Raw genomic sequence first — 11,689 nt, 5'->3', positions numbered from 1 at the left:
GATGCTGCTTTCTTCCCCCTCAAGATGGGCCCTTGGGTATGTGGGGTTTGTAGGACTTGGGCTTATCTGTAGTTCCTCAACCCACCCGATCTGGGCTTGTAGGATGGATTTCCCCCAAGGAATTAAGGATCACTTGCTTTTCATTCCGCCTGCTTATTTATTTACTTATACTGTATATGTACACACACACATGCAAATGTACATGCTGTCCATTTCACCTATAAAGTTGCTCCTGTCATGGAAAAGGAGCCAGCTGTGGTTTATTTGGATAACGAGTTGAAGCTGGCTATATTTTAGCCCCAGATGAAGCCAATCCAATCTAGGTGACTTCCTCGTTATTTCTCAGCTGCTGGCCTCCTGCAGGGCTTGGATTCAGCCGATTGAGGAATCTGGGAACTAAATGTAAGCTTGAGTTAAAGGGACCTACTTGATCTGACCCAAGTCTAACCCAAGAGGATCACTCTTAACCTCACACTTCTGAGCACTCCTGTTCAGAAATATTTAAAAATAAGTGTTTTGTTTTAAAAAAAAACACTACAAAACAGCTGTACAACTTTGGCAACCTTTAAGATGTATGAATGCATGGCTGGCTGGGGGATTCTGGGAGTTGAAGTCTAGTAATCATAAAACCACCACTTTCCCAACCTTGCTCTACTAGGGCAAACCAATTTGCTTTCCCACTGGCCTTGTGGCTTGCTTGAGGGGCTCACTTTGCTAAACTACTGTTTCAAATGGAGCTGAGGATTGCAGCCTCATTCCTAGCCTTAATATCTCCTTGTACTCATCAGCTCCCACCTTGTGGTCTGGGTCGCTCTTCCTCTTTTGCAACTAACAATGCAAACCTTTGGCGTTACTCTACGCTCCACCCCATCATCAGCAATTACTTCCTCCCGATCTGCCTTTCCTTTGCATCTGTCTCTGTCTTTCCTTCACATCTGTCGGAGGGTCTCCGGGCTGAAGAGCAACAGTTCCTGCCCAGGGCAGAAAGCACCGGACTCGGAGCTAACAAGATTTCATCAGACGAGGAGATAAGACTGGAGATCAGCAGGGCAGAATGGTTAGCTTAAACTATTCCTAATTCTGGGTGGGGCCCTTGCTTCCAATATTGGCTTAGCAGGCTTGGGAAAGTGGTATTTAAAAAAAAATATTTGAGGGGTCACTTTGTCAGTTATCTTTTCAGATCTGGGGGAGGGTTTGGAGGAGCGGTTTCTTGGCCATCTCTCAAAATGAGGATTCAGGAGAAACCGTTATGGCCCCAGTGGAAACTCGTGTTGACGGTTGGCAGAGACTCACTTCCTCTGCTGCGTTGTGTGTGCTGAATTGAAAGATCAGCATTTCAAAACAAGGGCATTTTGGAATAACTGAGTTTACGTTGTAACCAAGATGCAGACCGTCTTGTGAAGATTTAAGCCTGAAATGAAGAGCCTTCCTCAGGTTTTCAAAAAGCAGGTAGAGAAATTTCATTTAGGCAGAAAAAGTCCTAGAACCCAGAATGGCAGATGAGATTCACTTGAATCTGGTAACCTCGCGATTTGTAGTTCAAAACTTGTTTGTGTTTGTGGATAACAATGCACAGAGGCAACATGGTTTCTGCTGCCAACGATCTAACAGGTCAACGTTACAATAGCGAAGTGACAGAGAGGTTGGGAGAAAAAGTATAACAAGTAGCCATATGCTTGTGTATGACCATTAATTAAGATTTGATGTATTGACTGTAGGCAAATGCCATTACACAGAGCCAATGTTTTCAGAATGAGGATGCAGGCACCAAAATCCAAGTAAAAAAGATTTGTGAAGGACTGGCATTAACATCGTCGTTTTAAAAAATGAGGAACTACAAAAGCAGAAAGGCCTTAGAAAAATATTGCCTGTATTGCATATAATCCTTCAGTCTTGTGCAACCAGCTCCCCCACCTACCCCACCCACCCCATGTAGCCATCTGGAAATTGGGGATTTTAATTTCAGTTTCAATTAAAGTTTATAGTTACTTCTAAAACTTTAGCTGTAGCAAAATGGACTATGGTTTTAAAAACACCGCCCTGTTTGGCATATGTCCCCTATTCCCATTTGGGCGTTGTTGTTGTTTTATTGGATGTGAGACTGACATTTTTTAAAAGATACGCAGCCCTTTGCACTATGTAACCCAAGAGGAAAGGAGATGAGACATGAGAGACCTGAGTGGGATGGACATCCAGGCTGCTCTAACTTTCTTTTTCCTTTCTTTAGTCAGATTCCCTGGTTGTGTGTGATGTGGACCCAGCGCTCCTCGAGAAACTAAAGAAATTCCGTTTCCGGAAAGAGACTAACAACGCAGCTTTAATTAGTGAGTGGCTTTTCCATGTGTTGCAAGTTAGTTTTATGCCCCATGTTTTGTCTCCCTGTATGCTCAAGCGTTGAGACTCAGCACAGTCACAGTTACTCCTCGACTTACAACCGTTCAACGGCACTGAAAACGTGACCGTCTTTTCACACGGAGCATCCCCAGCGTCACGTTATCAAAATTCAGATGCTTGGCAACTGGCATGTACTTGCAACGGTTGCAGTGTCCCGGGGTCACATGCGCATGCATATGGGGTAGTGATTTCTGACAGTCTCAAAATGGGTGAGCAGTGTGGTCGGGCGGTAGGAAAAGCAAGTAGGATGCTTGGCTGCATAGCTAGGGGTATAACAAGCAGGAAGAGGGAGATTATGATCCCGCTATATAGAGCGCTGGTGAGACCACATTTAGAATATACTGTGTTCAGTTCTGGAGACCTCACCTACAAAAAGATATTGACAAAATTGAACGGGTCCAAAGACGGGCTACAAGAATGGTGGAAGGTCTTAAGCATCAAACTGATCAGGAAAGACATCATGAACTCCATCTGTAGAGTCTGGAGGGCAGAAGGAAAAGGGGGGACATGATCGAAACATTTAAATATGTTCAAGGGTTAAATAAGGTCCAGGAGGGAAGTGTTTTTAATAGGAAAGTGAATCCAAGAACAAGGGGACACAATCTGAGGTTAGTTGGGGGAAAGATCAAAAGCAACATGAGAAAATATTATTTGACTGAAAGAGTAGTAGATCCTTGGAACAAACTTCCAGCAGACGTGGTAGATAAATCCACAGTAACTGAATTGAAACCTGCCTGGGATAAACATAGATCCATCCTAAGATAAAATACAGGAAATAGTATAAGGGCAGACGAGATGGACCATGAGGTCTTTTTCTGCCGTCAGTCTTCTATGTTTCTATGTTTCTATCATGTGACCGGGGTCACGTGTTGTCTTTGGATTTCCAGTGCTCCAGCACACACGTTCCAGCTTGAGCCCAAAAGGTTCGCCATCACTGCCCGCTATCATCTCTGTCCAGTCTCCTCTTAAAAGCCTCCAACACATGCTGGCTGGGGAATTCAGGGAGTTGAAGTGCACAAGCGTTAAAGTTGCCAAGGTTGCCAACGCATTTCAAGAATTTGTGCTTCCTTGGTGGTTGTGCATGTGTGTGCACCTTATGTGCGTGTGCGTTTATGCTTTTAATGAACCCATTGTACACCTTTGTCTTTTTTTAACCCAAGAGGACCTCAGCCCCTTCCTTTGAAATGTCGTCAGCCTTTCGTGCCCCTTATATTAAAGTGGCTTTGATGTTTATTGAACCTCTGCTGACAGCTGTGCAGGCAATCTAGCTTCCCTGAATTTGTCATCACTTTGAATAAAGCGAAGGAGATATGAAAACAGCTCTTGGCTGTAGTCCTGCTTACTGTAGATTGCTTCGGCACTATTAAAAAATTCAGGATTTCCAGCTTAGTGCTCTGGGCCCACTTTGTCTAGCAGCCATGCTGGAAGATTTGGGGAGGACAAGGGAGGGGTGATAAGGGAAACAGCACGTTTTCTAGGAACCGGTGGAAATGAAAAACTTGCTAATTGGTTTCTCCTCTCTCTGTCACCAGTGAAAGTTGATAAAGACAGACAAGTGGTGGTTCTGGAGGAGGAATTTCAGGTAGGCGCAACTTCTATCTCATTTTCAAAAGAAGCCCACCCATATTTTGAATTTATTTATATACCCGTCCATAATTCCCACCTGTAAATTAAAGCAGCATTTAGAAATAGAAGGGAATGGAGTAGAAACAGAAATGGAATTCTTTATTGGCCAAGTGTAATTGGACACACAAGGAATTTGTGTTCAGTGCAAAAGCTCACAGAGTACATATGAACAGCAACTAATAGGTCATAGGTCATGATCATAGTTACACTCATTAATCAAATGATTTAGCCTTCAAACCTATGTTGGTTGAAGGATTACAGAATTGTCTAGCTTGCGTTTGTTGCTAAATACATTTCGAAGATCAATGAAAGATCAATTAAACTGCAGAGGTGACTCATAATATACATTACACCTGAGGTTTGCTGGCTGGGGAATTCTGGGAGTTGAAATCCACAGGTCTTAAAGTTACCAGGGTTGGACACCCCCCCCCCCCATCAAAGCTTTCCACAGAGGGCAGACAAAGCTACACCTTCCCCATAGTCCCAACCCAACCAAAACAGCAGAACGTTCCCCTTTATATCAAGTCAGGTGCAAATTTCCAGAGTGAGAAGGGCTGCGTCTCATGAATAGTTCTCCAGTGCTTAACTGTCGTTTCATGTGCTAAAAATAAAAACTCAATTTTCTAAAAGCTAAAAAAACATAGGAATGTGTATTTTGTTATAATCAGAGGAGATTATAAAGGAACTTTGCCTTGGGGCATAAAAATGAATTCGCTACATGTGGATTAAGATGAATTACGAGCCAGCTCTTTCCCTCCTGCACAGTGGAAAGGTAGCAAGGCTGTCAAACCCTAAATCATGTCCCATATGGAATGCTTTTGCTCACAGTGCTGCAGTCGACAACGGTTTTTAGTTATTCTTTCATTTTGCACTCATTCTTCCAGGTGTGCATGCAAGTGCATTTATACGTGTGCAGGAATACACATTCCATTCCCATTCCTCCTGATTTAAGTTCCCCACCTGTTCTGTCACCGTTTGAATCTGACCGAAAGCAACTCTTCCATTCATTACACAGTCCAGCTTCCTGGATGTAAATTTTGCTAGAAATTACTGGGCCGGACAAAAAGCAAATTGGATTTCAAATCAAATTTATTATCTCGAGGGAACAATGTGCTGATGGCATTGTTTGCCTCCCCATTTAATTCAGTATGTTTTACAATCTTCACGCATGTCAGCAAGATGCTCAAGATTTGATCTCTGGTTCACTGCTTTTTCTCAGCGCACAAGGAGCTGGTGGGATTCTGCGGAAAGCTTCGTTTTATCAGAATGCAAAATCATTTTAATGCTCCTGAGGGAATCCTGAAAGCAAAAAGTGGCGCTTAATAATATTAGAGGTAGGAGGAGGAGGCAGAAAATAGATGCTTCTAAATAGAATTAGCCACTTAGATTATTCAGGGAAAGCAGGGAGTCGAGAACAATTACTTCCATCGTGTGGGATCCAAATATTAATTGATGTTCTATTTTGAGATTAGCTCCTGTAAAACAGGAGGTCCTTGACTTACGACCACAATGGAGCCCAAAAGTTTCGTTGCTAAGCAAGACATTGAAAGAGTTTTGCTCATTTTACGACCTTTGTTGCCATAGTTGTTCAAAGAATCCCTTACTTGGGCTCCCATCCTCAGGTTGTCAGACTCTGGAAGGGTCTTGGGCTGTTCTCCTTTGCTGCCCCCCTCAACCTCCACTTCCAAGACCCCCAAGGCTCCCCCCTCCCATGCACAGAGTTTATGACCGCAGGGCAGAGTCTCAGTCTGGATGGCAGTGGGGGGGCCCTTATCAGAGGCTGCAAGCAACCTCTTCCCTTCAGCTGCTCCAATTGGTTTCAGGGCGCATCAGTTCGGCTGCCTTGGTCAGGAAAAAGGCAGGGATCCCGAAAAAGGCAGCTGCTGATCTCTTTAATCAGAATAGAGCTGGAAGGGACCCTGGAGGTCTTCTAGACTAGTCCAGCCTCCTATATCAGTGATGGCAAACCATTTTTTCCCTCGGGTACCGAAAGAGCATGGGCAAGTGCTATCATGCATGCGCGAGTGCCCACACCCATAATTCAATGCCTGGGGAGGGCGAATACAGCTTCCTCCACCCCCCCTGGAGGCCGGAATGGTCTGTTTCCCAAATTCTGGTGGGCCCAGTAGGCTTGTGTTTCACCCTCACCAGGCTCTAAAGGCTTCCCTGGAGACGGGGGTAAAAACGCCCTCCCAGAGCCTCTGTGCCAGCCAAAATTCAGCTGGCCAGCGCACATATGATGTTGGGGCTGAGCTAGGGCAACAGCTCACGTGCCAGCAGATATGGCTCCACGTGCCACCCGTGCCATAGGTTCGCCATCACTGCCCTGTCAGGCAAGTGGCTGTCCAGTCTCTTCTTAAAAGCATCCAGTGATGGAGCATCCACAACATCTGGAGATGTTCCACGGGTTAATTGCTGTGACTGTCAGAAAATCCCTCCTTAGTTCTAAGTTGCTTCTCTCCTGGATTAGTTTCCATCCTTTGCTTCAGAGACTTTGGAGAATAATAATAATAATAATAATAATAATAATTTATTATATTTCTATGCCACCCCTCTCCGAAGACTCGGGGCGGATAGAATAGGTGGACACCACCACCCCACCCTTCTCTCTGACCACCCCTCCAATGTGGAATGTTTCTATCCTGTCATCCCTCATCCTTTTTCCCCTCTAGATCAGTGTGTCTCAACCTTGGCGGTTTGAAGATGGCTGGGGAATTCTGGGAGTTGAAGTCCACCCATCTTCAAACCGCCAAGGTTGAGACACACTGATCTAGATTCTTTGAGCCCTCTTTTTTTCAGCGGGAACAGCCCCCCCCCCGCTCTTTCCGGAGCCTAGGCAGCCCAAGTGCAGTGAAGCCAACGAAGGAAAGGACCTGCAGGCCGGCTCAGGGCAGGCGCCTTCCAGGAGAGACACTTTCCAATTTGACGCAGGCTGACTTTGCAGAGCGAGGAGCAGCCTCCCCACCGCTGCTGCTGCTGTTGCCTCCTCCTCCTCCTCCACCTCCTGCGCCCCCCTCCCTCCCCTCCGCTGCTCTCCAGAGCTGCGAGCAGCCATCAACATTTTATGGCCCATTTTATTCCACTATCTGGAGTGTCAAGAGGCTCCGCTGAGCCTTTAAACAACGTTGGCATTTTGATGCGAGGCTCAGACTGATAACTGTCACCTGCCGAGACTTTTCCGCAGCTTTTAGTCTTTAAGTCAGAGCAGCTCCTCTCAATGCCTGGATGGAGACGCCTCTTTGGGTTGGAAGAAGAATGAGAGAGGGCCCCCCTGCCACGGGGGCTTAGTGCAAGAGGGGGGGCATCCCTGAACTTGATGCACTGTGCTAATGTACAATATTGTGTTTTCCCCAAAATACGACCTACCCCAAAGTAAAGTAACTCCTAGCTTTATTTTTTACATGTGTCCCCAATATAAGCCCCCCCACATAAGCCCTAATTAAGACCCTGCCCACTCCAGCATGCAGGGGTAAGAATTAAGCTAGGGTGGGGATGGGGGTGGTGGAGCCCCAGTAACCTTATAACTCTGCTAGGTGAAAACACGGCACGTTTTGGCCATGCTTCCCCTGCTTCTAACCCACCTAGGCGTCAGGTGAGAAACCCCTGCCCCTCTGAAGTCATGGCTCTTGTCTGCTCTCTTCTCTCCCGCAGGACATCTCCCCCGAAGACCTGAGTAAGGAGCTACCTGAGCGGCAGCCCCGATATCCTGAATCTGTGTATTTCGGCCTCTGTCCCTGTTGCTCTCCCTCATTCATGGGATTTGCTCTTGGGGGCGGGTGGGTGGGTGGGGGCAGAATCTGCAGGCTAATTAGCAGACTCTCCCCCCCCAGGATCACCACTCTAATGTTCAAAGGGTAGTTGGTGGGGAAGGCCACTCCAGCAGAGAAGTCCCTGGTTTCTCAGGAACAGCTGGCTGGCCACCCAGAAAACAGTATAACTAAACAGACCTTTGATCTGACCAGCAGCCTTCTCACCTAGCCTTCTGGACTCCTTCGGCCAACAATTTGGGCCTCTATAAATCTGGATGACCACCTGATGACAGCTGTACAGGTAGCCGGCTTATAATAATTCATTTGGTGACAGCACTGAGAAAAGTGACCGATGACCGTTTTTTACACTTTATGACTGTTCCCCCATTCCCGTGGTCATGTGACCAAAATTTGGCAACGGGTACATACTTATGATGGTTGCAACGTCCTGGGAGGTCACGCGATCCCTTTTTGTGACCTCCTGACCAGTAAAGTCAGTGGGGAAGCCAGATTCCCTTAACAACCGTGTGGCTAACTTAAGAACCGCAGGGACTCACTTAACAACGGTGGCAAGAAAGGTCATAAAATGGGGCATAATTAGCAGCCGTCTGGCTTAGCAACAGACGTTTCGGACCCAATTGTGGTCGTAAGGGGAGCATTGAAGTGGCCATAAAGAGGCCGAGAGTTCAGGGGAGACACGGAGCCTTCACTCCTGGCGTTTTAGGGCAATGGGAAGAGAGTGCAGGCTAGCCCAGTGTTTCCCAACCGTGGACACTTGAAGGTATCTGGACTTCAACTCCCAGAATTCCCCAGCCAGCATTCGCTGGGAGTTGAAGTCCAGATATCTCCAAGTGTCCAAGGTTGGGAAGCACTGGGCTGGGCTAGAAGGGAACCAAATGCATTTTCTGGCGATCTCAGGATTATTTTGCAAATACGGAACAGGCTTGGTCAGATTGTTGAAGGGCTCCATAATGAAAAGGAACCTCCCCCCCCAAAAAAGCCCCCCCCAGAATGGACCCATGGAAATCCTCCAGCCAGAGGAGGAAACGGATCTCGGTGGGCTTTCCAGAGTGTCCCTTTCCTCCCGGCTAGCTGGGAAATTCCCCGTTGTTTCCTTGACGGTCCTTGCGTGTCCACGTTTGTCGTCTACAGCTACAGATACACGCACGAGGACGGGCGCATCTCCTACCCACTTTGCTTCATCTTCTGCAGTCCAGCTGGTGAGTTCCAGTCGCCGCCTCAACCACTTAAGGGGGAGCTGGTTTCTTTCTTTCTCTATTTTAGGAAATCCGTATTGCCCTCTGCTGACCCATGGCGACCCACATGGTTTTTACCAGGTGGGCTTGGTCCCTTACAGCAGGGGTCTCCAAACTTGGGAACTTTAAGTGGCTTGCATTGGCTGCCGGTCAGTTTCCTGTCACAATTCAAAGTGTTGGTTTATGACCTATAAAGCCCTTCATGGCATCGGACCAGAATACCTCCGGGACCATCTTCTGCCGCACGAATCCCAGCGACCAGTTAGGTCCCACAGAGTTGGCCTTCTCCGAGTCTTGTCAACTAAACAATGTTGTCTGGCGGGATCCAAGGGAAGAGCCTTCTCTGTGGTGGCCCCGACCCTCTGGAACCAGCTCCCCCCAGAGATCAGAACTGTCCCCACCCTCCTTGTTTTTTGTAAATTACTTAAGACCCCCCTGTATCTCCAGGCATGGGGGAATTGAGACACCTCCCCCAGGCTTATACAGTTTTATGCGTGGTGTGCTTGTGATGTATGGTTTTTAAATGACGGGTTTTTATCTGTTTTTTAAAAAATATTAGATTTGTTACATTGCACATCGTGATTATTATTGCTGTGAGCCACCCTGAATCTGCGGAGAGGGGCGGCATACAAATCTAACAAATTATTATTATTATTATTATTATTATTATTATTATTATTATTATTATTATTACTTCAACTCCCAGAATTCCCCAGCCAGCGTGTGCTGGAGGCTGGAGATGATGCAGGGTCTCCTGCTTGAGCAAGGGGCTGGACTGGACGGCCTCCAAGGTCCCTTCCGGCTGATTGGGAGACTGCCGTGGTGCAGCCCCTGTGTGACTTGAGCTTGTCCGATCTGAGAGCGGAGGGGATGACCCCTGGCTCCGTAAATCCCCTCTCCCGAGTGCCCGTGAATGTTGCAAGGCCTTCTGAGGGAGGTAGTGGATGCTAATTGCAAATAATCCCCCCCCCCCGCCCAGGGTGCAAGCCGGAGCAGCAGATGATGTACGCTGGGAGCAAGAACAGGCTGGTCCAGGCAGCTGAGCTCACAAAGGTATTTAATCCCGGTTTCTATTTTTCTATTTTTCCCTGCTTGCCGTTCTGCCCATGCTTTTAACTCTTCTGGCTCGGGGGGATTTCCCTTCCGCCGTCTCCTACCTACGGCTGCTGATCCATAGAATATAATCACCCAGCTTTTTATTCATCTTGCTTTTCCTCCGCCTGCCGACCGCTACGCATTCTCTGCGAGTCTCTCTCGGTGTGGAATTTATTTTCTCCTGCCTCGGATTTCAATTTTGTAAAACGTCCCATTTGTATGTGGCAGGCAGCAGAACCGCATGTCCCGCGTTGAATTATTAACGGCGGTGGCCATTCTCTCCCCACCAGGTCTTTGAGATCCGGTCCACAGAAGAGCTGACGGAGCAGTGGCTGAAGCAGCGGCTGGCTTTTTTCCGTTGATCTCGGGGTCACTCAGAGAAGACCAAACTCTCACTTAACCCCCCGGCCTCCGCCAGGGCCTCCCCTCTCAGAAGCTGCCTCTCCATCACCATCTTTGCCCCGTCAGCTTTTTTGCTGGTAGCCGAAATGTCTGAGAATAAAAGTGGCTTCTCTGCTTCTCCATCTCTGAAACATCCCCTCGGGGCCTCACTGACGCTTCCAGGGTGGCCCCTTTGGCTTGGCATTCTGCCAGAGAGGGGAAGGGTGTCTTCCTCCGACCCGGCTGGGAAGACCCTTGCAGTGCAGCCGTCCACCACCCGAGGGCACCTTCTGCCAACCGCAGGGCCCTCCTGGCAAGGCAGAGTGGCCACCGGGTCCCCTATTGGGCTGATGACCAGCTTTCCGAGCCGCCTAACGGTGGGAGGGACAAGCGAGCAGTTTTTCAAAGCCTTCGGGGGTTGTGACGCAGTGGCTCAACTCCACTATACAATCCCACTGTATAGAGCACTGGTGAGACCCCAGGTGGAATAATATTGTGTCCACTTCTGGAGACCTCACCTACAAAAAAATATTGATCAAATTGAACGGGTCCAAAGACGGACTACAAGAACGGTGGAAGGTCTTAAGCATAAAACGTATCAGGAAAGACTTCACGGACTCCATCTGTAGAGTCTGGAGGACAGAAGGAAAAGGGGGGACAGGATCAAAACATTTAAATATATTAAAGGGTTAAATAAGGTCCAGGAGGGAAGTGTTTTTAATAGGAAAGTGAACACAAGAACAAGGGGACACAATCTGAGGTTAGTTGGGGGAAAGATCAAAAGCAACGTGAGAAAATATTATTTTACTGAAAGAGTAGGAGATGCTTGGAACAAACTCCCAGCAGACATGGTTGGTCAATCCACAGGAACTGAATGTAAAGATGCCTGGGATAAACATAGATCCATCCTAAGAAAAAACACAGGAAATAGTAGAAGGGCAGACGAGATGGACCAGGAGGTCTTTTTCTGCCATCAATCTTCTAGTTTTCTATGTTCTCAGCAGAGCGGTCAGATGGCCATAGAAATGGGCCAAAGAGCCACTCTGACGGGAAAGGGCTGTGGCTGTGTGGACCTTAAGCAGGAGGGAGTTTGGGGGTAGGACAGTAGGGTCCCAGGCGCTCTCTGACCTCGGTGGTTTTCTTGCAGGTGTTAAAGCCGCCAAGCTTGACGAACACTGACGCTTGAAC

General features: G+C 47.6%; 1 protein-coding gene across 1 annotated transcript; it reads left to right on the top strand.

Annotated features, from left to right (window-relative positions):
• Positions 1 to 790: 790 nt before the first annotated feature.
• Positions 791 to 10,653, top strand: GMFG (glia maturation factor gamma). The gene is made up of 7 exons (XM_070764865.1): positions 791 to 1,057; positions 2,228 to 2,324; positions 3,927 to 3,976; positions 7,672 to 7,721; positions 8,907 to 8,989; positions 10,005 to 10,078; positions 10,411 to 10,653. Exons 1-7 carry the CDS (start codon positions 1,055 to 1,057, stop codon positions 10,480 to 10,482), a joined length of 429 nt encoding a protein of 142 aa, XP_070620966.1. The 5' UTR covers positions 791 to 1,054; the 3' UTR covers positions 10,483 to 10,653.
• The last annotated feature ends 1,036 nt before the right edge of the window (positions 10,654 to 11,689 follow it).

The sequence above is a fragment of the Erythrolamprus reginae genome, chromosome 11, assembly GCF_031021105.1.
Source record: "Erythrolamprus reginae isolate rEryReg1 chromosome 11, rEryReg1.hap1, whole genome shotgun sequence".
NCBI classification, from domain to species: Eukaryota; Metazoa; Chordata; class Lepidosauria; order Squamata; family Dipsadidae; genus Erythrolamprus; species Erythrolamprus reginae.
Note: the sequence above shows the minus strand (reverse complement) of the source record. Positions and strands in the feature narration are given on the sequence as shown.

Coding starts and splice junctions, on each gene's coding strand:
- GMFG (XM_070764865.1), top strand. Junction 7,722..8,906: donor CTACCTGAGCGGCAGCCCCG/ATATCCTGAATC, acceptor TTGCGTGTCCAC/GTTTGTCGTCTACAGCTACA. Junction 10,079..10,410: donor AGGCAGCTGAGCTCACAAAG/GTATTTAATCCC, acceptor TCTCCCCACCAG/GTCTTTGAGATCCGGTCCAC.